Source organism: Scardinius erythrophthalmus (genome assembly GCF_964197995.2).
Source record: "Scardinius erythrophthalmus genome assembly, chromosome: 21".
Taxonomy (NCBI): Eukaryota; Metazoa; Chordata; class Actinopteri; order Cypriniformes; family Leuciscidae; genus Scardinius; species Scardinius erythrophthalmus.
The window spans coordinates 23,495,464-23,520,995 of record NC_138241.1 but is presented as its reverse complement, the minus strand read 5'-3'; the positions used below and the strand labels follow the sequence as shown (position 1 = coordinate 23,520,995).

At 38.1% G+C, this 25,532-nt stretch overlaps 1 protein-coding gene across 2 annotated transcripts in view; it reads right to left on the bottom strand.

Moving 5' to 3' along the window:
* adka (adenosine kinase a) overlaps positions 1-25,532 on the bottom strand; it is a 160,166-nt gene that overhangs the window by 107,861 nt on the left and 26,773 nt on the right. For both annotated transcript variants that reach the window (XM_081351505.1, XM_081351506.1), the window contains one exon: positions 9,570-9,648. In XM_081351505.1, coding sequence (XP_081207631.1) covers positions 9,570-9,648 — 79 coding nt within the window. The remainder of the gene's footprint in view (positions 1-9,569; positions 9,649-25,532) is intronic.

Below are 25,532 nucleotides of genomic sequence, written 5' to 3'. Positions count from 1 at the left end.
ATTTTATATGTAGGCACATGATATGGAGCTGATTGTGTAACCACACAAGAAACCGCACGGTTTTAGTACTGAATGAATGAGTGCTTTAATTAAGACCTGAGAAAGCTGCAGTCAATTTAACTCAGGGAGCGGTGAGAATTACAACCAAGCCACCAGTAAAGCCATTGACTAAATCCACTGACTGATTCCTAAGAAGCTCATGTTGAAGAAAAACAGGATCTGATTTTAAATCAAAGCCTATTGGATTTTGTTAATAAATCTGTCATTTAAACACTACAAAGGTCTTTTTTAAGCTCCAAGCATGTCAACTTAAACAACCTATTATTTTTATTTACGGTAGTCTATCAGTGCAGTTCCTAACCAGTGGTATGTGTACACCAGAGGTTTTTTTTAACGAGACAGTTCATCCAAAAATAAAATTTCTGTCATTGGTTACTCTCCTTCATTTTGTTCCAAACCTGTATTATGATACATGGAACACAAATTCAGAAATCAGGACGTATTTAAAAGCTATTATTTTTTACTCACAATGAAAGCAGCCAGTGATTTACACACACACAAAAAAACACGTCTCTTATAATTATAAATAATTTGTTACATTTATATAGCACTTTTCTGGGTACTCAAAGCGCTTTACATAGAAGGGGGGGGGGGGTGTCTCCTCAACCACCACCAATGTGCATTATATCTTACATTATATTCCAAATCATACAAGTTCCAATGACAGATTTATGTGAGGTAAAAACAAAAATTTAAGTTATTCCCTGCTTTTCTCCAGGTAGCTGCTAAGTGTTGCAACAAGATCGTTGAGATAGATCGGTTTAACTCATGAATGAATCATTCAGACCAATGTAAAGCGATTCATTGAAAGTCGCTCACAAAACACGTCACTACCTCTGTCAAGAATGCGACAAGTAGAAGTAAACAAGCGTAAAATACCAAATTACATATTTCAAAACTCATGCATCAGATTTTCAATCAACACAATAAAAATAAAAAAATACATTTTTGGGAATGATAAACAATTATTTGATTTTTAAAGGATACGAAGCTAAATGATTTCCAATATAATGCTAATTTTTTTTTTAAAAGGGGAAAAAAAAGGTTTTGAAGTTCTTGAGCATTACTGGAAAATTGTGGTCTATCGCATAACTCCAACATTTTCATGCTTCATTTAGTCTTTTTTGCCAACATGGCAGGACGCTGCAGTAAACTATAAACCACACGCCTCAGCTGCATCATTTATAGCCCATTAATGCTAAGTGAGATCTTCATATAACTTTAGATTATAAACATTGATTAACAATATCCATCGCTCTGCAAAACATTAGCAAGGCAGCTGCTCAATGCCATTTCTCACACACAAACTAAACGTATGTTTTTCATTAATTCCAAGGCCATGTGCTTACGAAAGGTCAACCGTATTCTGAACGCACTTCTGTGGGTGTGTGTGTACATGCAAATGCTCACGCACAGTATGGCTTTGTTAGTAACAGTGAGAAAAGGTATTTTTTCTGCCATATCCCACATGCCTCATTGCTTCCTCATACAGTCTGAGCCCCTACTTTAGTGTGATAGCAAGCGAATGAACAAAAGACAGAGTCTATTTATATCTCTCCCCACCAAGCCCTTCTTGGCGGTTGCCTGCAGTTAATCATTATTCATAATGCGGGGGAAGCGTCACCTTCACTATGTCACGTAACACTAAGTGCTGGAAGGATCTAAGAGTTCTGTGTTCATCACCATTTGTCACATCTGAACGCCTGCATCTATAAATACACGTGGCGTCTATGCATGTGCCACTCACTTTGACCTTTCCACAATGTCCCCAGGCTTGACTCATCTCTGCTGCCTTTGTAACAACACCATGCTATATCGTGTAACAAATGTCATATGATTACACAGTGCAGAGAATGCGGAACCAGTGGCAGTAAATGGCACCCTGTCACAATGCTATCCAGGGTCTAATTCCAAGGTCATGACAAGTGTCATCCTGAACCACTAAATCAGAGGTCAGTAACCTTGGGCACACGTGCCACCATTGGCACGCAAAAATGTAATCACTGAAGCAAAAGCTGATTTATTTTGGTTGTTTATTTGGGAAATTAACTTTTAAGTGCATCAGTTTACATCTTTGTGTTGTATCAGGGATGTACAAAACAACATTTTCTAAATCACCTAGCAAGTAGGTTGCTTGAACAACTAGTCGATTGATTAGATTCGGAAAGGAAACTAAACGCAATAGGATAGGAAAGAACGCAGTTAGTTCTTTTAAAAGTTTAACTTTTTTTTATTTGACATACTGCCTAAAGACACAAAATTCAAGTCAGAAAACGTAAAACAGTAGCACAATGGAACAGTCAAATGTCTCTTCCAAAAGGGTTTTTAACAGTACAAACTGTTTAACAGCCACACACGTGTGTGTGCGTGTGTACGTCCATGCGTACGTGCTTGAGTGCGTACGTACATACACACGTACATAAGTACATGCATACATAAACATTTGAAGTGGATCAAAACCTTTTCAAAGTTATACATGAATTCTGAACAATACCCGTTCTTGTCTTAGGACAACTTTGATGAACTTTTTTGATCCATTTCAAATTTTGACTAATATATATACACACACACAAACAGTACTGTATATCTATTTGGGATTTTTTACATGTTTTTGAAAGAATGTTCTTTTATGGTCACACATTTACTTGATTAAAAATACAGTAAAACAGTAATATTTTGAAATATTATTACAATTTTAAATAACTGTTTTCTATTAATGCATATCAAAATGTTCTTTATTCCTGTGACAGCAAAGCTGAATTTTCAGCATCATTACTACAGCCAACTGTGTCACATGATCCTTCAGAAATTATTCTAATATGCTGATTTGGTGCTCAAGTGCTGTACTTATTTACTAATCTATTAGTGACAAATATTAATAATAATATTTTTACACTGAACTGGTATTACAGCTATTTGATGAACAGAAATGTAATAAGGAGTTTCCGAACAAATGGGATTGTTATACATACACACGAATAAAAGAAAAAAGAAAAAACTAGGTAACCTAGCATGTCACTTAATTGACTAGCTGACCTTTATGACCCTTGGCTATTTCGCATGTGTGTGTATTACTTGTCGTATGCGCAAGACAAGGTGTATCTTTTTTTTCTTAAGTGAAACCATGCTGAATGGATTTATAGGTCACATAAATAAAGCCCATGATAGAGAACAGTGTGGGAAACAGTGTATCACCTACCCTTTTAGATTATGAGGTCTTGAGATAAGACAAGAGCACTCTGATAAACGAGAGAGCCTGAAGAGAATTGGGAGCCCCTGCTGGGAGGCCAGTGGACTGATCAAACCAAAGATTAGAGCTGTTATGATCTACTCTGCTCTCCAACTCCCTATGAGGCACAAATGATGAAATATTAGCTAAGACACAGCACATGTGCTCCAGCCACAGACAGGGAAGTCAACAACGGTACAGTCTAGAGTTTCCACCCCTTCACATTTGCAGTAAACAACATTTGGGTGGAAGGAAAGGTGTGATTTAACAAGAATCCTGCTAAAGCTCACCGTCAGCATTTGGGTGTAACCTCTAACTGCTCTGACCTTACGAGAAACGCATCGCTTCCTGCACAATACGGAAATGGATGCCAGTCTGCTGCTCTCCAGGAATGCAAAGGTGAGTCTGTTACTCTTTTCTTTTTCAGGGCGCCCAATTGGCTGTGACCCTTCATCAACTCAGGAAGGAAATAAACTGTTCTTGGCAGCGCAGTTGTCCGAGAAGTTGGCACTTTTGGATGTTAACATTCAATTAAACTTCTGTTGAGAAATGGAGGAGCAAGCTTAATGATGGGACTGTTTTTGGCTTCTCACTACACATCATCTTCAAAACCTACAGGTATTTAGCAATCATTAATCAGACAACCTCTCGGTCCACAAAGTATAAACATTCCCTCTGCAGAGATCCAGAACAAAAAAGACGATTTCACACTCACACATATCTAAATCCTCGATCGCATACAGTGAGGTATTGAGACGTCCTTCTACTTCCATTCTCTCCATTTCGAATATCGGACACAGATGTTGCGCCCATTCACCATGGAGAGTTTAGTGTTCCCTGGTATGTGTCTTGTTAATCTCATGAGCCTTCAGAGCTTTCAAACTTTCCTTTCTTTTTAACTGAAATTTCCTTTCGTCCAAATGTTTCCCCCTGCCAAGTTTGATACACGTGTAACATTTGCCATTTTCCTCCCCTTTCCACTGAGACTAGCTCTTCCATGAAAGACAAAAAAATATATTAACTCTTTATCGAGAAAGGTCAGATGGACACGAGAGACTTTTTTTCAAAGGAAAGCAAAGTAGTAAGTCAAGTCAAACATGAGGTCATGGAACGTTTCGTCTTCTAGTCTGATGTCTGGTTCTAGGCACCAGCTTTTCCCCAATTTAAGTTTCCATGCAAAAAATATGAACTGGGAAAGGCCTTTGTGTGCTGAAAAGAGCTAAGTGATTTTCTTCACAGAGGAGTTCCAACTACAGAGTGCACATGTGTTTCCAATAAAAGAGTCCAGTTTGAGTCCAAGGTTGGGCCCCCTCACCACTTTGAAAAAAAGAGTCTGTGAAGGCATCATGGGCCAGCGACAAATGGAAAAAAGAACAGAATTTAAGGAAAAAAAAGGTTGCAGAAGCAAAGATATCCTTTTGCTTTTGTTCACCCAAAAATGAATATTCTGTCATCATTTACTTACTCGCATGTAATTCCAAACCTGTATGACTTTCTTCTATGGAACAACATGAGACATTTTGAAGAATGTTAGTAACCACATTTTAGTGACCATTGTCTTCCATTGTATGGAGATGTATATATAGAATGTTCTTGTGTTCCACAGGATAAAGGAAGTCATTTAGATTTGGAAAGACGTTAATGTTTTGGCTTAAACATCAACAAAATTACTCTTAAGACGTTAGAATTTGCTCTGAAAAACACCAAGTTTCAGACAATCAGCCTCATTAAGATTCTCAATATCTTCCTGCAACAATATGCATGTGCTTAAAAGTGGCAACTGTTCAAAGCTGTAGGCCTACCGAGCTCTAGAGGAGTAATTTAACCTCCCAATGGAGGCAGCACCTAACAACTGCTCTCTCTGTTGGTAAGTGTCAGCCTCTTCCCCTCTCAAACTCTCCGTTGCTCAAGGGGCCACACCAGGGGTGCACATGTAATGGAGCCGAGTCTTGGATCACAGTGCAGAAGAATGCTTGGGGAACATTGTATATACAGTGGAGCAGAGTGTGATTCTCTGCCCCGGCTTTGATGTCTGGGGCTGTAGAGCAGTGCTGGTTCGTTCTCTTTGCAGTGCTATATAAAGAGAATGGAAGATCGTTACTTTCTGCAGGTGAGAGTCTTCATCTGTGAAAATCCTGTGGGGCAGAATGGTGCCTGTCAGACTAAGACTATATGTCTCCTGCACAAATTTACCAATTCAGACACATCAAAAGAACCATCCGGGGAGGCTTAGAGCTGAACCATTAATAGATTTATATTGACGTCCTAGGCTTTATAGAAGGATGAGGAATGTATGTGGTAACAGAATGAAATGCCTTAAAGGGATAGTTCACACAAAATAAATATTCTGTCATAATGTATTCCCCGTATGCTGTTCCAAACACAAATTACTTTCTTCGGTACAAAACAAAAAGAGAAATTGTGAAGAATGTGCTTGATGCTTTTTTCCATGCAGTTGCAATAAGTTTTCAAATAGGATGTAAAAACATCATACAAATTTAATTTCAAGTTTCATTCCTATATTTCCCAAAGCCATTTGATAGCTTTGTGTGACAAACAGTTGAAAGGTAGTTGTTGTAAATCACTGATAACTAGCTGATTCATAATCAGTATTAACCATTGTAATCTTTGACTTAAAGGGATAGTTCACCCAAAAATTTAAATTGTGTCATCATTTACTCACCCTCCAAACCTGAATGAGTTTCATTCTTCTGTTGAACACAAAAGAAAATATTTTAAGGAATGATGGTAACCAGACAGTTGATGGCACCCATTGACTTCAATAGTATTTATTTTCCTACTATGGAAGTCAATGGGTCCCGTCAACTGTCTGGTTACCAGCATTGTTTTAAATATATTCTTTATTCAAACAGGTTTGGAACAACTTGAAGGTGAGTAAGTAATGACAAAATTTAAATTTTGGGGTGAACTATCCCTTTAAACTGGATCATTCTGGTTTGGGTTTTGAAAGCTGAATCAACCAATTTACTGAAAAGATCTAAATAATTCTTAATTGTCAAAAAAAAATAAAAAAATTCAGAAGCCTCTAATAGTCTCCAACTGTTGTGAAGGAGATCTAGGCCGGTTTTGATTTTCAATGAATATACTGCACAAATCTTTTTGTTATTTTGAAGCTTGACAGTGCCAGTGTTCCAACTTTCTTTTTCACAGAAGTCATACATGAAGGCAAGTAAATGATGACAGACTTTTCATTTATAGGTGAACTATGAGTGACTGAGCGTTTAAGAAAGATGCTTTGGGGAATGTGTTTTTGCTGTGTATGTTTTGTACAACTGAAAGGATGAGAAAGGAGAAAAGATAAGTAGGCAAAAAAATGGTGATCTGTTTGATTTCATGGTCTCAGGAAAAGCAGGGGAGAAGAGAGAAAAGGTGATGCAGAGGGAGCAAGATAGCTCTGCCTCTCCAATGATTGGTTGTTCCTGTGTAAATGGTCTACCTATCTTGGTCAGGTATTGGGAGCGGAACATGCTCCCTCCCACGTCTGCCAAGCAGTGCCTGAGGCCGAGAACAGCCTCCGATTGGAGCACCTCATCTGCACATGGGTGCTTTGATGTACGCACACAAGGCAGCCCATGTCATTGCATTTGAAAGCTCTCGTTTTCAACGACATCGACACAGGTTGCATTGCTCCTGGCGTTCCAGGTGCTGCCATGTGTTAATCTCAGAGGCCTGGTTCCGCATCAAGCTTCCCTTCTTAAGCGAGCCAGCTTTGAAGAGCTGTCTGATCAAACTGCTGCTTAACAACCCACATATCACTGGGAGCCTCCGTAACTACCGTTGCTTAAAATGGGCACAACTTTAACCGCCCTGACTCTGTTATCTGCAACTGCAGGTGAAGAGCTGGAAGATAGTGCAGACATCCTCACAAGGACGTTTACAGCAAATCCTGTTAAGCAAAATAAATGTTGGAACACAGTAGAAAAAGAAAGACTTATATGAAGAATCATTTCTGTAAGTCCTTTCGGGCTGCATACGGGTCATAACAAATGTGCCCGACAACACAAGGAGTCAGACACTAAAGTAATGAAATCACATTTGCTTGCACTGGCAGATTCCCAAATGATTATCCACGGTCTTACCTCATCACACACCGAGGTCTGTATTTCATGGTGATAGATGCACTGCGTGTGAAAGCCTCTGCAGCCTAATGCATCTGTGGATTTAGATGCTGTGCATCATCTGGAAATCATCAGAAAATTCCATATGTGTATTTAGATAATATATATCTAAATAACTCCTGTATCTGAGGTCTTAAAAGTGTTGATGTCTGCAGACACCTGCAAAAGTATACAGCGGTAGTGGACATGTGCTGGAGGAATCAAACTCAGTCTAGTTGGGCCCTGAGGGCAACAAGGCAATTTGAGCAGATCTCATTCTCTGCTGTGACAGCACCCAACTGGACCATCGGGGACTTCAGATTATTTCTGTTGTTACCCTTAAACAATATCACACAAATAAAATATCCCACTCAGACTTGAAGCATAATTTCTTGGGAATACTAGGAAGGAGCTTGAAAAAAGGAAAAACAATATTTAGACTTTCTGGAAACGCTCTAACCCAAGAATGGCTGCAAACTAGGCCAGCAAAAGTGAAGGGCTGAAAAGATCTTAAGATATCTGTTTCTCTGCTGGGCTATAAATCAGGAAGATGCATCCAACATTAAATCTTGCTGTGCCTGAAGTAACAAATATAAACCTGCAAAACTAGAGTGAAAATGGAATAAATAAAAAAAGATAAATACACTGCATGCAGCAAGTTTTTAAAAGTTAAGCTGTGAAATAATTATTGTGCACAAATCTTACCATTAGACATTATTCTCCCAAAAATAAGATGGTTTAATGGTACCCACTTGTGCATGGGCATACAGGCCAGAAATGAACCAGAGCAAGGTAAAACTCATAAACCCATAATCAAACATGTTTCTAGGGGTGTAACGATACACTCAGGTCATGAGTCAATACAAATGGTGTTACCGAACTCACGATACGATCGTAATATTTTAAGCCAACATTTGTTATCATTACTTTATTATTAAAATAATAATATTCTTATTTTATAATTATCAGGACCCACAAATATTACCCTATTGCATTATTATACATTATATTCAACATATATATAGTATATATAGTAGTTTTATGTAGTAAATGTCACTAAAACTCTGTGAACGGTTAGTTCATCCAAAAATTGTAATTCTTCATTTACTCACTCTCATGTTGTTTTCGCGCGTCATGCAAGCATTTGAACGTCTATGTTAAGGCTACTGCAGTATGCGTGTCATTGTAAATCTGTTCATCATATAAAACCATTGCGTCTCTTCAGAAGACTTGGATTTGAATTAGACCATTTAACTGTTCTTTTTACAATGACTTCATGACATTTTTTGGATCTTTATGTTTTAGAGTAATGGACTTTAAATGGAGGGACAGAAATATCTCAGTTTCATAAAAAAATATCTTCATTTGTGTTTGGAAGTTGAATGAAAATCTAGGTTTGAAAGAGGGTGAGTACATGACGACAGTTTACATTTTTGGGTGAATTATATTTTATACAGTAAGCTGAGCCTTGAATAAAATTAACTATCACACTGTCACAAATCATATTGTTTACATCAACGATGAGTCACATTTTTATACCGCAATATCTCGATATAACAGTGTATTGTTACACCCCTATGTTTCATAATTTTCTATTATAGGCCTCCGTTTACTTAATTGAACTTACTCTCACTGCAGAACCAAAGTGACCAATAGCTCTCAGAAATCTTAGCTGTCTCATATGCGAGTGTGAACGCATGTAGCTAACAAAGTGGTTTTTGATTAAATACATTTCAAAATAAAAAAATAAATCAATGAATCATTACAAATTGTATTTAATAAATAATAATGAATAAATAAACACTGAATTTAAATTAACACTTATACTATAACACTAATATAAAAGTAACAGAAATTTAAACACATCCAAATCTACAGAGGAAGTAAATTTTAGATAGCTAAAAAGATGTTTTGTGTTTGTTGTCATCTTATGCATTATTTACAGCCAAAGAAATATTACATTTTAGGTACACCCATTTGTTCCTGTCCACCTGTGGGAGCAGTGCATGATGCATTTGGCAGATGTTTTTTTTTTCTCCAAAGCAGCAACATTGCATTGAAGCTATACATTTTATCTGTTCATGCATTTCATGGGTATTCATGACCTTGTCGTTGCTAGCATTGCATGCAATAAATACTGGCTTGTAGCTTTGAGCACCAACCTGTGCGACTTTTACAGAGTTCTGAGAGGCACCTCCAGCGTGATACTCCACCTTGAATTTCTTGACTATCTCTTCAAACCTAAAGGAAAAAAGAAAGGAAAAAAGCTCACATAAGACAAGAAAAAAATCTTTATGCATGTACACGTAGAATATACATATATAGTACACCTTATATTTTGAGATGTTCACCGTTTTAAGAAAAAATAGACTTCATTCAAGATACGCTACAATACTACAATTTTGAGGTCAGTAAAAACATTTATAGTGTGACAAAAGATTTCGATTTCAAATAAATGCTGTTTTTATTATCAAATAAATGCTGTTCAAAGAATTATGAATAAAAATATCATGGTTTCCACTGAAACAGCAGCACAACTGTTTTCAACATCAACATCATAGGAATAAATTACAATTTAAACAAAATAGACATAAATGAGCAGATTTTTGATGAAACAAGGGTGTTTTATTTTTAACACAGGCCTTGTCCAGAGTACAATCGCAAGATCACCCAGTGGAGATGCATCGAGAACAGGAAACCTCAGACACTGTAAACAGGAAATGGGGGACTTGAAGCCTTGTGCCGCAGGGCAGTAAGCCTTCTGAGAAAGTGTTGTACTTCTGAAGTACTGTACTTCTGCACGCATCTCTCAGCGTGTAGAGACATGCACGCGCACACACACAAACAAAAGACACAAACAAAGGCAACAAGCAACCTACCCCGTCTGGACATTATTACAGAGAAAAGCATCCTCCCCAAACCTGTGTGTGCGCAACAGATTTTAACAACATGCAAATAGTCTGAATCACTGAAGGATATGACCTCCCGTGGCCTCTGCAGTACAAACACGAACATGAAAACCACACACACCAAGCTCCTCTCCATACAACACTGATGTCTGAGACCGATATCTGCCAACATATCCTTCTAGTTTCTGCTGATACGGGTGCTTGCGGCATTTTAGTCCTGCTAGACATTAGCGCTGCTTTTGACACTATATGTCATATCATCCTCCTTGACAAGTCACGTGTTTTGTTAGGCATCTCTGGTGTTGTGTTCGAATGGTTTGACTGATCGTTTTCAATATGTTTGTCTGGGGAAAAACAAATCTGAGGCAACATTAGTTCAACAGGTAGTCCCGCAGGGGTCAGTACTTGGACCTACTTTGTTCTGCATCTATATGTTGCCACTTGGTGACATTATTAGAAAGTACGGTCTGGGGTTTCATTGTTATGCTGATGGCACACAGATCTACGTTAGCACACTCCCAGATCCTAATCTCGCAATCACAGCTCTTACTGAATGTCTGGAAGAAATAAAGGTATGGATGCATGACAATTATCTTAAACTTAATGAATCAAAAACGGAACTGTTACTTGTTGGTATGCCGGCAGCTTTGCACAAACATGTCTAAATCTGTTCACTGATTCTGAGTTATTGGCTCCAGCATCACAGGTGAGAAATCTAGGTGTTATCTTTGATTCACATTTGTCATTTGATGCCCATATCAAATTGGTTTCAAAATCTGCATTTTTTCATCTAAAAAATATTGCCAGAATTCGATCTTATTTATCCCTGCCAGATGTGGAAAGGCTTATCCATGCATTCATTACGTCGAGACTAGATTATTGTAATGCACTTTACTCGGGTCTCCCTGATAAGTATATTAAGAAATTACAGTACATTCAAAACTCAGCTGCACGTGTATTGACACACACAACTGTTCTGCAGCGTATTTCCCCTGTTCTTTATGAACTCCATTGGCTTCCAGTATCGGCACGTATTGATTTTAAAATCTTGATTTTAAAGGGCACCTATTATGCCCCTTTTTAGAAGATGTAATATTGGTCTTGGGTGTCCCCAGAATGCATTTGTGAAGTTTCAGCACAAAATACCCCACAGTTAATTTATTATAACCATTTGAAAATGTCATTTTTGGGGCCTGTTTTAAAAAGAGCTGTTTTGGCGTCTACCACTTCAAATGTAAATGATCTGCATATCCCCGCCCTGCTGCTGGACCTAGATGATGAAGAGACTCCGGCACAGAATAAACACGAATGAGAATGGACTAAACGTCTCGGAATGGTTATTTGATACATTTATGTACTTACAAAGTTTTAATCGCGTCCCCTTTGCCATTATGGATGTGCAACACACACACACACACACACACACACACACACTACTGTGATAACGTTTGCTAAGTACAAACGATTTATTTATTTTTTTCTTAAGGGGAGGGAGATAGACGTTTATATAGCATACTGTCTATGGAGATAGAGCAGACCTTAATTTATTTACATTTGTAAATGCTGCAAAAAAAATGCCTACGTGACATAAAACTGTCTGACGTTGTTTGTTGAGACATCCTATGACGACGACAATAAATAGCTTTAGACGCATTTGTTGTTGAACTGACTGACATCGACTGAAATGACTATTTGCTCAAAAATCATAAAATACACTTACTTCTTCTGGAGGTGACGTTGGATCGCGAACTGTAGGCAACGATCCACACTTGAGGATTAACTTTGACCCTCGTTCACTAAACAGTCAGTCAGAAAATGAATCTCGTATTTAGGAAGTTTAAGTGGTGCCTTTTCTTCATAAATAAAATCCATCCGCTGCGTTTTCAGTGGCTCTGATGTCAGTGAAGACTAGTATGTCCATTTTTACATCCCACAACAGAACACCTACACTTCTTAGGAGACATTACCGGCTGTCGTTGAAACAATGGAGGATGCAGATCACCGAGGGCGGGGTCTATGCCAAAACCAGATGTCAATCAAATCACGTCGGTGGGGCTTAGCTCATTTCTACGTCACAATGAGGGAAATCTAGAACAGGGTGTTCTGAGACAGTGCTTATGATTTATTGAGATAGTAAAAAAACTACTGGGTGGATTTTTATCATTCTAGGTTGGTTTTGCTCACACACTGCCAACACACATTTATGTTCAAACACCATGTAAAAGTGAATTTTGCATAATAGGTGCCCTTTAACATATAAAGCCATTCATGGGATAGCGCCGGCATATCTCTGTAATCTAGTTGCTCCTTGCACTCCAATTCGTTCTCTCCGCTCTTCCGACTCTTCTACACTTCAGCAGCCCACATATAAATTGAAATCGATGGCTGGTCGTTCTTTCTCTGCTACAGCTCCACATATAAATAAAATGTATCATCTTCATCATATAAACCTCACATGAATGATGCATACATACGTCACCCTTTTTAGGGTCCCATCTTCCTGTTTTTGGTTCATTTACACGTCTTTGGTTCATTTAAACGTCTTTGGCCCGTGTTGCGTTCATATATCATTCGAACCACACCAGTTCATTTGGAAAAGAGACCCACCTTTTCAGCGGTCTCAACCCGCTTGTTTGGTGCGCACCAGGGTTTCGGATGGCAGCGTTCACACTTACTCAAATTAACCGCACTAACAGAGCAATCGCACCAGGGTTCATTTTAATCGAACCAAACATGACAAAAGTGTGAACACATCCTTAGCTATTGACTTCAGTAACTTTCTTTCTTAAAAGTCGCATTGGTACAGAATTTGTGACAGATATTTTCTTCTGTATTGTGATGCTGTGATCAGAGTGTAAAAGATTATCAAAAACTAAAATCTGGGGAGGGATTTGGTCCAATTCATCAACACCATGCATTTTGCAAAACAGATTTCATGACAACGTTAACTTAATACTTACTGTTGGCCATCTATAATCAGTATAACAAAAATCCAAAAATAAATCCAAAGTAATTTTATCTGACTGGATTCACTGTCATTAACAAGGTCTAGGAGTTGTTTTCACACATACCAGCCAAGAAAGCCATGGAAGGTAACCTTAACTAGGTGTGGTTCTAAATAACACAATTTATGTTCCCATGAACTCAGAGCAAGGCGATGACGGCACTGATGTACCGAGCCCACAGAGACATGGGCGCACAAAAGCAGCACTGCACAGTGCCTCATGAAAAGCTTATCATGTTCCATTAGAAGAGAGTGGCCTTTGGGCACTGAATGGGCCACCCCTGGCTCCCAGCACTTCCTCTGGGAGGTGGGTCAGCTCTCCCACGGATCTGTCACTCCTCTTGTGACACTGTCAGAGGGGAAAAGCCCATCAAGCAACACTTCATTTTCAGCCAAGGAGCAGGAAGAAGCAGCAGGGGGCTGGCTTCAGTGAGGAGGGATCTCACATAACTACACATTTAAGTACTTCCTTTAGCAACAGGAGCTCTGCACGCTTGGCAACAAAAGGCTCAGGCTGGAGATGGCTGGCATGTTGAGGCTCTTCGAGATGCTGCCCGACAACAAATGCACCAGTTTCTCACTCCAGCTCGTCTTGAGCCTTTTGAAGCTTTTGTAAACAGTGGAGTGACACCTCCTTGAGAGCATAATCACGTGCATCTTCCTTGTGAGTGCCTGTGAGAGATGCCTCTTAAAGGGACCACTCACCTAACAATGAAAATTGTCATTTAAATCACCTTCATGCCATTCCGTTTTTTTAAACTCTATTAGGGCTGCACGATACTGGAAAAATATGCGATATTGTTGTTGAGTATTGCGATAACGATATTTCTTGCGACATAACATTTCCCTAGAGAAATGCTAAAATGCTAAGTTTTTTACCATTTATATATGTAATGATCATACTAAAATAAACAGGTATGCTAATAGATATTCTTCTGATCTTCTGGTTGTCTGTGAGACTCTGTTATTGTTACTTGGCATTTCGTTAGCAGTTTTGGTAGATTTGGCCTTACACTTTTTGAAGTCTTCATATAGCTCCCTGAGGTTTTGTTCCAGATGACTGTGGAGATTAGTTTCCTTGCGACGTGGCAAATTTTTTTTTGTGTGTGATTTTATGTTCACATCATAACATAAAATAAAATCACATCACATCATGCATGCATCACACAAATTCTTGGCACATAAAATAAATGCAATTTATCACACCTCTCTGCGATACGGATATCGCATATACTATTATCACAATAACGATAATTTTTCGATATATTGTGCAGGTCTAAACTCTATGAACACTATAATCACGAGACAGAAAGTCCAAGCAGATATTTTCTAGAAAATCCAAGTGGATGGTGATTTATAATGCCAAGCTCCAAATAACAAACGCATTTTATGAATAAAAACAAATATTTGAAACTTGTGTACTATACACCACTTGTATAGTGGTCCTTGTACACCACTATACAAGGAACACCTTAAATGCAGTCCAAATAACCTGCATATGCTCTGCATCCCCAAGCCATTCGTTGACTCGCTGATTACTATTAACACTATAAATTACTATAAATCCCCTTGTTTGAGGTGTCCCATAAAGCTTACATGATAAAATGTTGGCAATACATATGTAACTATAATTTATTTATTTGCCAAACGACTGTAATTTTCTTCAAATCTGCGTCATCATTGTCCCGTGTTCTCATTGGTTTGCTGGAAAATGGGGGATTTCAGGCACAGGGAAAGCTGTCCGCGAATCGCTCGCCCAAGAGGAAAAATGTTTCAATGACATTGTATTTGATACAGAACTAACTAGACTAAATCAAGTAAAAAAAGTCCTAACTGAAACTATTTTCATAGTATTTTGTTTTCTCCATAAGGAAATTTATTTTTAACAAAAACGTAACTGTAAGCAGAACTTCTGTAACTATCCGAGGCTGTTAATCGATAGTCTAAGCGTTTGTTAAAGTCATCAATTTGCATTATTTCAACTTATTTTTAAAGAATACTTATACTTTCTTATACTTACATTTATTCTAATTAGATTTTACTTATATTTGATTTAATTTATAACAGGCTACTAACATTTATTATATTATACTTATTTTTAATTCTTAATAAATAAATAAAAAACACTTCTGGCATACATTTAAATTGACACCAGCCATGGCGTTTCTTATTTGTCGTCACTCGTCTCTGATTTAGATGTGTGTCCTCAGCCGACGCCGTTTAAAGTTGAAGAATGTAGTTTCTGCGACACTACAGACATCTAGCGGAATTACAAATATACAGCATATTTAGCAAACGGCCCTTTCGCACGTTGCGCCTGACTCAACTCAACCCGCTTTTACGGGTGCTTGTGAAGGCATCAACAGGCAAATTTAGGCTACTTTCAATAAAAGGTCAAACATATTAGGAATACTTTAGCTGTGTTGCTATGTGTCATGAGAGTAAGCAACTGAGCAGAGTGAACATGAGCGTCTCTTATAATAAACCATCTGCACCAGGTGCATTTTTGACATAACGCACCACCCAGCATCAGTGTTGCTAACTATTTTCACATGAAAGACGCCTTCTCTAAAAGTCGCTAAATGCCACTAGATGACGTCATACGTCAATTAGCATATTCATGACGTAATCGCTTCTTCGTACTTGCGTTCTGCCTGCCTAATGTGTTTTCTCTCTAAATTAATGCTATAATATAATATAATATAATATAATATAATATAATATAATATAATGCCAAATGCCAAATAAAGCTATTCTCATTTCCTATCTTTTTTTGGTCATTTTGTATTCACCTTATTTTTAACGGAAATACGGACGCAGCCAGTTGACGGTATTTTGTGCGAGACTTCCGGTCAGGCACTTCCGGTCACTGGCGCGCTGATCACTTTTCACCATATCGGTTAATTAAACAAGTGTTCCTAACAACTAACTCATCGTCATGGCTTCGGGGAAGACCGGGATTGTTTGTGCAGTTAGAGGTTGTCATAAACTGATACAAAAGAAAGGTTTACTTGGAGCAGGAGTGTTTTAATCATCGAAATCATTTACATTTTAATCAGGCGCCCTACGACCAGAGACACACTGGCTGCGTGGCGTTTCTGTTGCGTGGCGTTTTACATGTCTTTGCACACCAGAAACGTGTCTGACGCGGCACTGCTAGGTGACATATGATAAGCCTCATTCATTGGTGATTATATTCGACATAATGGGGAGAGAGTTGTGGAAGGCCTTTAATGTTAAACATATATATAGCAGCAAAGACAACGTTTGCAGTATTGACGGCAAAACAGGCTACAGAATATTTCGTTCTGTATTGACAGGTGCAATATTAGAAAATCGATTTTTTTTCATTGCATTTATATCTGCATTTGTCAAAACCTAAAATTTCAAACATCAAAATGTAATTTATTAATATGTATTCATGTAAAATTAAATACAAAGATCTTTTCCTATTCTATTTTGTCTGGAAACGCTTCCAAAACGCTTGCGTGTCGCGTGAAAAATAGGCGTCGATTCTATTTATAGCATGCACGCGTTTTCCGCGCCTGTGAGACGCGCATGTCACGCAGGCAGTGTGCACGTTCTAACCTGTTAACATGGGAGCCGAAATAAAAACGGACACGCAGTGTGTCGCCGGCCTGAGGAATCCCTTCGCCTGTGGTTAAAAGCTTTACATTTGAAGAAACCATCGAAACGACCGTATGTTTGTTCTTTTCATTTCGTGAGCACCTATAGAAGACCACCCGATACCAGAAAAGTGGCTGGGCTATGAAGTCTCAATAAAAACCATGATAAAAACTCCAAGGAGAAACAAAATCATTATAGTAACCCCTGTATAAAATCTAGTGATCATGGCATAATGGCATGATCATGGCATTTATTTTGTATGATTTACAACTATTTATAGCCATCTACTTATTGCTATCCATCCTATGCTTTGGTTGCATTCTTATGGCATTATTAATACATTTGACATGACAAAATACCTCCATATTAGTCCAGCGTTGGCTCGACTATGTTTAGGGCGGGGCTGAAGGAGCCGGTGAAGTTTTGGCACTCTGCCAGCTAGATGCATGAGTGTTTTCAACCAGGTCCGGTACCCTAACTGAGTGAGGCGGGGCTTTAGTTCTTTGTAGTATTCATCTGCTACGGCATGTGTAACATTTTTCTATCAACTCTGCATAATCCTTCGCGATCGATATGTTAATTAGCCCAGGGAAGCGAGGAAACGGAAGTGCCGCACAAAAACCGGATATTGGACCCATGTTTACTTCCGCGTTCGAAAATAAGGTGGATAGGCCTATGTGGAAAATGATCTGAATTGAGAGAGTTCGGGAACCGGATGAACTAAAGCCCTGTGATAGTGAGTTTTACAAGTATTAAGCACAAGAAAAGAAAGTAAATTAAAATGGTCAAACTAAATTCTTTAAGTTTAAAACAAAAGAAAAGCAGATAAGTGATAAGTCCGTGGAAAAACAATACTCATTCACGTCTGTCAGCAGTCGTGCGCTCAACAGATGAACGTGCTGCTGCTCCTCTCAGCCATTCACTGAACAAGGTAGACATAGCTAGAGAGGGTGACAGCGGGGAGAAAGCAAGGCCTCGCGCTCGCAGGACAGTATTGGAAACATTTAAAGGTTACTGAGGTTTGTCCAAAAAGTCGCTAGTGGCTTTTTTGTTTTGAATATTGGTAATTATTCAAATAAAAACTAGCAAACAAGTAAATGTTGTTGTTTTTTTAACTTTCTATTCATCAAAGAATCCTGAAAAAAAAAAAAAAAAACAGTTTCCACAAAAATATTAAGCAGCACAACTGCTTATTGTAATAATTACAAATGTTTCTTGAGCACCAAATCAGAATTTTACCATGATTTATGGAGGACCATGTAACACTGAAGACTAGAGATAATGGCTGCTGAAAATTCAGCTTTGCCAACAGGAATAAATTATATTTTAAACTATATTAAAATAGAAAACAGTTATTTTAAATTGTAAAAAAAATGGATCTTGCCATTATACTCCACTTTCATTGTAGAGAAACATTCTGCTGAACATCACATTTTTGGTTTCATGGAAGAAAGAAAGGTTTGGAAAAAACAAAGACTTTAAGGCATGAAAAAATGGGATAAAAAAAAAGCGATTAAAAGTTTGACAGAATAGAACCAAATAGAGATTTCGGTTTCACATGGCAAACACAGTTCACTGAAGTTTACTTAACCATGCTGTCCGTTTACAAACATATTGGTATCATAAAGCGTTTTTCCAACATTCCCCCGTGCTGCCTGGGTCAGAGCTGAGTGCAGAGGCCGCGAGTGCCCCCTGTCTGGAGCACGGGACTCTGAACTCTACATAGCGTGGGAACAATATACACACTTCCTCGGCCTACAGAAAAAAAAATACTAACCATTCTAACCACAGTGCGTGGGACTGAGCTAAGCAAGTCAAACCACGAGCATACGCACACACAAACACATTACCCTTTACACACAAATGCATGCATGAAAAAAAACTCTTGCACTCTGTGCCCAGTGCTCAACTGCAGAACACATCTTAGTTATGGTCTGAAATGGGTCAAGATCAGAACTGTGGACGGGAGATCTGCCAGAGCACCTCAGTGTAGGGTTACAGAGCACACACACACACAAATTCTCCCCTCAGAGAAAAACTAAACACACATGCACTGAGAAAACTCACAATAAGAATAATAAAAGCAGAAAGTAACATACATGTGAGTATTATTGATTGAAAAAGGCGCTATTCAGAGCTATTTACAACCACAGCAAAGGAAAAAAAGTAGTCTACCTCACAGCGAGGAGCAACAGCACCGATGCTCAATATTGACGGCGGGTTTATTTACTGTATAGTAGCTTGACTGGAAGCAGCTGATGTGGCTACATAGGCAATTCACACAAACAAACAGTGAGCCTGTGGGGAGAGGCAGGGACTGTTCATCAATGGCCACAGGCAAACACTGCTCTACACACAGCCTTGTGTCTAGGCACTCCACAAACAACATCAAAGCAGCACTCCAGTCAGATTGTGGAAAACACAATCAATTGTGAGAAGCCTTTTATTTCAGAAATGTAAATTGGGTGTCTGTAGAGTAGTGACAAAGCAAGTAAGTAGTACAGCGGGAGGTGGTGTGAATCTATGGGCATTAATGGGTTTGAAGTTAGACACAGTTGTTGCACCTAGGAGAGAATGTTATATTAAAAGAGTATATAACATTCTGAATATATCTGGTACCTTGCATTTTATATATTGTGAGAGAGAGAGAGAGAGAGAGAGAGAGAGAGAGAGAGAGAGAGAGAGAGAGAGAGAGAGAGAGAGAGAGAGAGAGAGAGAGAGAGAGAGAGAGAGAGAGAGAGAGAGAGAGAGAGAGAGAGAGAGAGAGAGAGAGAGAGAGAGAGAGAGAGAGAGAGAGAGAGAGAGAGAGAGAGAGAGAGAGAGAATTTTGTGGTATTTAACAGGAAACAGTCCACAGTAAAATGTACTGAATTTGTATCAAGTGAACATAAAAAAAATCCCTTTACAGACACATTAACGATAGAAATCAATTTAGAAAATTTGACAAATATATAATTTATTTTATTATAAATCGTTTAAGCATAGAAAAATAGTTAAAGCATTTTTATGATTATAGCTTTAATAATGAATTAATGAATAGTCTTCTCTGAATATTAATGTTGATTATTCTTCTGTGTTTATTATAATTAGGCCCATTATTATATTTACACTACCATTCAAATGTTTGGGGTCAGTAGAATTTTTTTTTTTAAAGAAACTGATACTTTCATTCACTTTCATCAATGTGAAACCACATTTATGATACAGTTGTTGTTAGATTTCATTGGTGATTTCAAATATGAATTTAAATGCTTTGGAGAATTTGATGTTTTCCCATTCAAAGAGATAGGAGCATGACTGAAATAGCTGCCCAAGAGGCGTTTCAAAGATGGCCGCCGAGTGAAATTACTCGTCTTAAAGGGACTTTGACTCAAGATTTTGGTCTGCAAACTGTAATATTACATCAGTCATTCACATCAGTGCTCTGCAAACGTACTGTTAACGGTATAGTTCAGCGCTGAAATTCAGATATGATAATGGACATTTCATTTCTGACACACGCTGTAAGCGGTAGACCATTGATAACAGACTGGGCCATCTGACCAATCAGAGCAGAGTAGGCTCGAGGAAAGGAGGGGCTTATAGAGACTTTAAAATAGCATTATATGGGCACTTTATGGCTGTAATATGTGTAATATATATTATGGTTGTAATATGTGATTTATTTGTTTTTTTGTGTTATATATATATATATATATATATATATTAGGGTGCATCAAATTTGAATGGTAAATTTTAATTTCAAAATATCAATTTGGCTGGCATTGCATTTTGTTCCAATTAACATAAAAATGACTTTTGCAAAGTTTTGAGGAATTCCATTGAGATTTAGGGGTGCCACCTAACACATGAACTTTGGCGAAATTTCGAAAAATGTGCAATTTTTAGTCTAATTGGCAAAAGGTTGACCTGGAAATGTTGAGTACAGTGAACTTTTATACAGTAACATATTCTATAGGGTTATCAAAGTAAAAGTTGTTTGTTTGAACCCTTTGGGCAACTTGGGTATTTCTCAGAATTCAACTTTCAAGATTCTCCATTCATTTGTCCTATAGACAAAATGAATGGAGGTCAATGGGACATGTTCATGTGGCCTTACCCTGTTAATTTACTGTAACAACTACAATGCTACTCTCAATACACATGAGACATCTACAGTGGGGAGAACAAGTATTTGATACAATGCAGATTTATCAGGTTTTCCCACTTACAAAGCATATAGAAATTTTGATCATAGGTACTCCTCAACTGTGAGTGACAGAATCTAAAACAGAAATCCAGAAAATCACATTGTATGATTTTTAACTAATTAATTTGCATTTTATTGCATGATATAAGTATTTGATACATCAAATAAATAAAGAACTGCTATAAAGCCAAAACAATCTCTGTTATCTTAAATTATACGCTTATCTCTGTAAAGCTGCTTTGAAACAATCTACATTGTTAAAAGCGCTATATAAATGAAGATGACTTGACATCAGAAAAGCAGAACTTAATTTTTGGTACAGAAACCTTTGTTTGCAATTACAGAGATCATACGTTTCCTGTAGTTTTTGACCAGGTTTGCACACACTGCAGCAGGGATTTTGGCCCACTCCTCCATACAGACCTTCTCCAGATCCTTCAGGTATCGGGGCTGTCGCTGGGCAATACCGACTTTCAGCTCCCTCCAAACATTTTGTATTGGGTTCAGGTCTGGAGACTGGCTAGGCCACTCCAAGACCTTGAGATGCTTCTTAAGGAGCCACTCCTTAGTTGCCCTGGCTGTGTGTTTCGGGTCGTTGTCATTCTGGAAGACCCAGCCACCACCCATCTTCAATACTCTTACTGAGGGAAGGAGGTTGTTGGCCAAGATCTTGTGATACATGGCCCCATCCATCCTCCCCTCAATACGGTGCAGTCGTCCTGTCCCCTTTGCAGAAATGCATCCCCAAAGAATGATGTTTCCACCTCCATGCTTCACGGTTGGGATGGTGTTCTTGGGGTTGTACTCATCCTTCTTCTTCCTCCAAACACGGCGAGTGGAGTTTAGACCAAAAAGCTCTATTTCTGTCTCATCAGACCACATGACCTTCTCCCATTCCTCCTCTGGATCATCCAGATGGTCATTGGCAAACTTCAGACGGGCCTGGACATGCGCTGTCTTGAGCAGGGGGACCTTGCGTGCACTGCAGGATTTTAATCCATGACGGCGTAGTGTGTTACTAATGGTTTTCTTTGAGACTGTGGTCCCAGCTCTCTTCAGGTCATTGACCAGGTCCTGCTGTGTAGTTCTGGGCTGATCCCTCACCTTCCTCATGATCATTGATGCCCCATGAGGTGAGATCTTGCATGGTGCCCCAGACCAAGGGAGATTGACCGTCATCTTGAACTTATTCCATTTTCTAATAATTGCGCCAACAGTTGTTGCCTTCTCACCAAACTTCTTGCCTATTGTCCTGTAGCCCATCCCAGCCTTGTGCAGGTCTACAATTTTATCCCTGATGTCCTTACACAGCTCTCTGGTCTTGGCCATTGTGGAGAGGTTGGAGTGTGTTTGATTGAGTGTGTGGACCTTTTATACAGGTTCTGAATTTTTGTTTTAGATTCCGTCTCTCACAGTTGAAGTGTGCCTATGATAAAAATTACAGACCTCTACATGCTTTGTAAGTGGGAAAACCTGCAAAATCGCCAGTGTAACAAATACTTGTTCTCCCCACTGTAAACTCTGAATATGATATTGTCCACTCTAGAATACTGTTGATGTTAAGCTTAATAGCTTAGCTAACATAGATAGCTAACTGTGGTTAGCAAACTGTTGCTAGCTAACGTTAGCTAGGTGTAATGAGCACCAAATACCTATAAATATGACTTAGATGACTTATGATAAATAAGTATACAAAGACACAATTACAGATATGATAGTAATTATGTAATAATACATACCAAACACAGTTTTCTTGAGCTGTAGTATTGTTTACCTCAGATCTCCATTGTGACCATTGAGCACTGTTAAGCACTTTATCCAAAAAAACAGATGTGCGGTGGCACCCCTAAATCATCATGTACTGGAAAAATATTTTGCATGTGTTGTTTCTACATATATTGGAACATTTTTAGCACCCAGCCATATCAAAATTCAAGAATTGTGTTTTTTGATGCACCCTAATATATATATATATATATATATATATATATATATATATATATATATATATATATATATATATATATATATATATATATATATATATATATATATATATATATATATATATATATATATATATATATATTTATTTATTAGGGCTGTCAACTTTAACACATGCGATTAAATCAAAATCCTTAACGTAAAAAAAAAATTAATGAAGTGCAAAATTGCGTCATTAACACAATTTACGTCACATAGAAGAGCTTGGCAGTCGAGAGTTTATCAAACTGACTCAGTATAATGACGCAAACACCTGTAACCCTGGTAAGTGGAAATTTCTATTCTAACCCCTTTTACCGACTTCATTTCTGTTTGAGATAATTCTGTTTCTTAAAAGCGTGAGCCCTCAGGCATCGCACTGTGTGAAATACAGATGGAACGGAACATCAAAACAGTTTTTCAGTTTTTAAATATATTCAAATAGAATTTAAATTTATTTTACACACTTAAAACAATTCCATAGCACGTTATTTAACGAGTTATCACATATCGCTTTTTTTTTTCAATATCGTGCAGCCGTACTGAATAAAAAAATATAGCTTTGTGAGAATCATTCTTCAATCTGATAGTTTACTTTGCCAGACATAGCAAATGATGACAAAATAAAAGTGTTAAACAAGATATGCTTAATTTAAACTTATAAAAAAAAAAATATATATTTCTATGGTTAATAAAAAAAAAAATATCATTCATGGTAAGCAGCCATGAAGTGCCAAGTAAATATAACCCACAGGACCAATGATGGAGTTGAGTACTCCAATGATGGAGTTATGATGTAAAAAAATAAAGTTTTGTGAGAATCATTCTTCAATCTGATAGTTTACTTTGCCAGACATAGCAAATGATGACAAAATAAAACTGTTTAACGAGATAAATGATGTATGCTTAATTAAAAAAAAAAAAAACATTTCTATGGTTAATTTAAAAAAAAATCATTCATGGTATGCAGCCATGAAGTGCCAAGTAAATATAACCCACAGGACCAATGATGGATCTTAAGCACGGCTGGGCAGCAAACCATTTAATTCAAGTGAAGCACGAGGACCACATTTATTTCTTTTTTTTTTGCGAGCACCAAATGTTCACTTATGAAGAGAGGGGGCACAGTGAGGAACATCAGATTGCACTCTTTGAAATGCCTCGCCGCAAATGTTACAAGATCTGAAAAGAATGCGCTTAAACTTCAGATTGATAAAACCAGAGGCAACATGTCTAGCATATGCTTGTGGTTAGACATATTTAAGCAAGATGAGAGCTGAGTGTCTTTCCAGGATGGTGATACAACTAATTTTTCAGACAGCTATTGAGAAAAAGCCACTATTTAGAGTCTTATTTTATTTTAGTCTTAGGAAGCTGAAGCAAAATATAGGTGCAAAAAAATAAATTAATAATAAACAAAAATAAAAATAGAGAAAAGCAAAAGGGGTGGAGGGGGAGGAGAGCACAATGCAATGATGCTAAACAAAACCAGGTCAAGTCTTCAGAATTCTTTCAGATGGAGCTTTGAAGCACAACAATCTAGTTAATTAGATCCAGAATATCCACCTCCACTCCAATAACATTGTTTTTGTCAATAGAACTGGATACAATTAAACAAGAACAATGAGACAGCTTACTCTAAACGCTCAAGTGAGACGCTCTGCTCTGCCAGTGACATTGTTTGCAGAGAAGACCTCTAATGAAGGAAGAATAAAGCACTTTACTAATGCAGGCCATATTCTAAACAGAACTGACAGCTTCTCACAGAACCGCTGCCTTGATGACAGCCGACACCACACACGTTATCATACAAAACTAACAATAACAAGCACTTAAATACTCATTAGCAGGCCGATATAAAACACCCTGCCAGAGCCGTGTCCAGATAGCGAGAGATATAGTCAAGAATTTTGAAGGATAAGAGAGTGAAAGGGCTGTAAATAAAACAAGCCAAGCGGTGTGTGCGAGTCTACGTCTGAGCTCACAGCTCCTCAATGATTCATGGAGATCCTTCAGAATGCCTTATGATGAACCGTTCAGTAGTGGTTTGGGAGAGTGCTGGTTAACTGAGCCGATATTCGATGCACCGAATCCACAATTCCTCATAGATGCCAATATGACCCCAGCTGTTTTACACTAGAGGAGGACAACTGACAAATAAATAAGCCTTTGTCTGTAAACATGGGTTTGTGTAAGTCCAAAGTTCCATGAGGGATGGCTGGAAAACACTCAAGGGTGAAGCAGAGGAGATCATTAAAGAGCAGAAACACTTTACTAGGAACAGTTTGTTTTGTGAGTAATCACGCCACTGAATAATAAACTGAAGTGCCTGTTGAAGTTCATGCCAAATTGTTAAGATGCGGTGAGGAACTCTGCAATAGCTATTGTAGTGACACTTTTAGTGGAAAGTTAC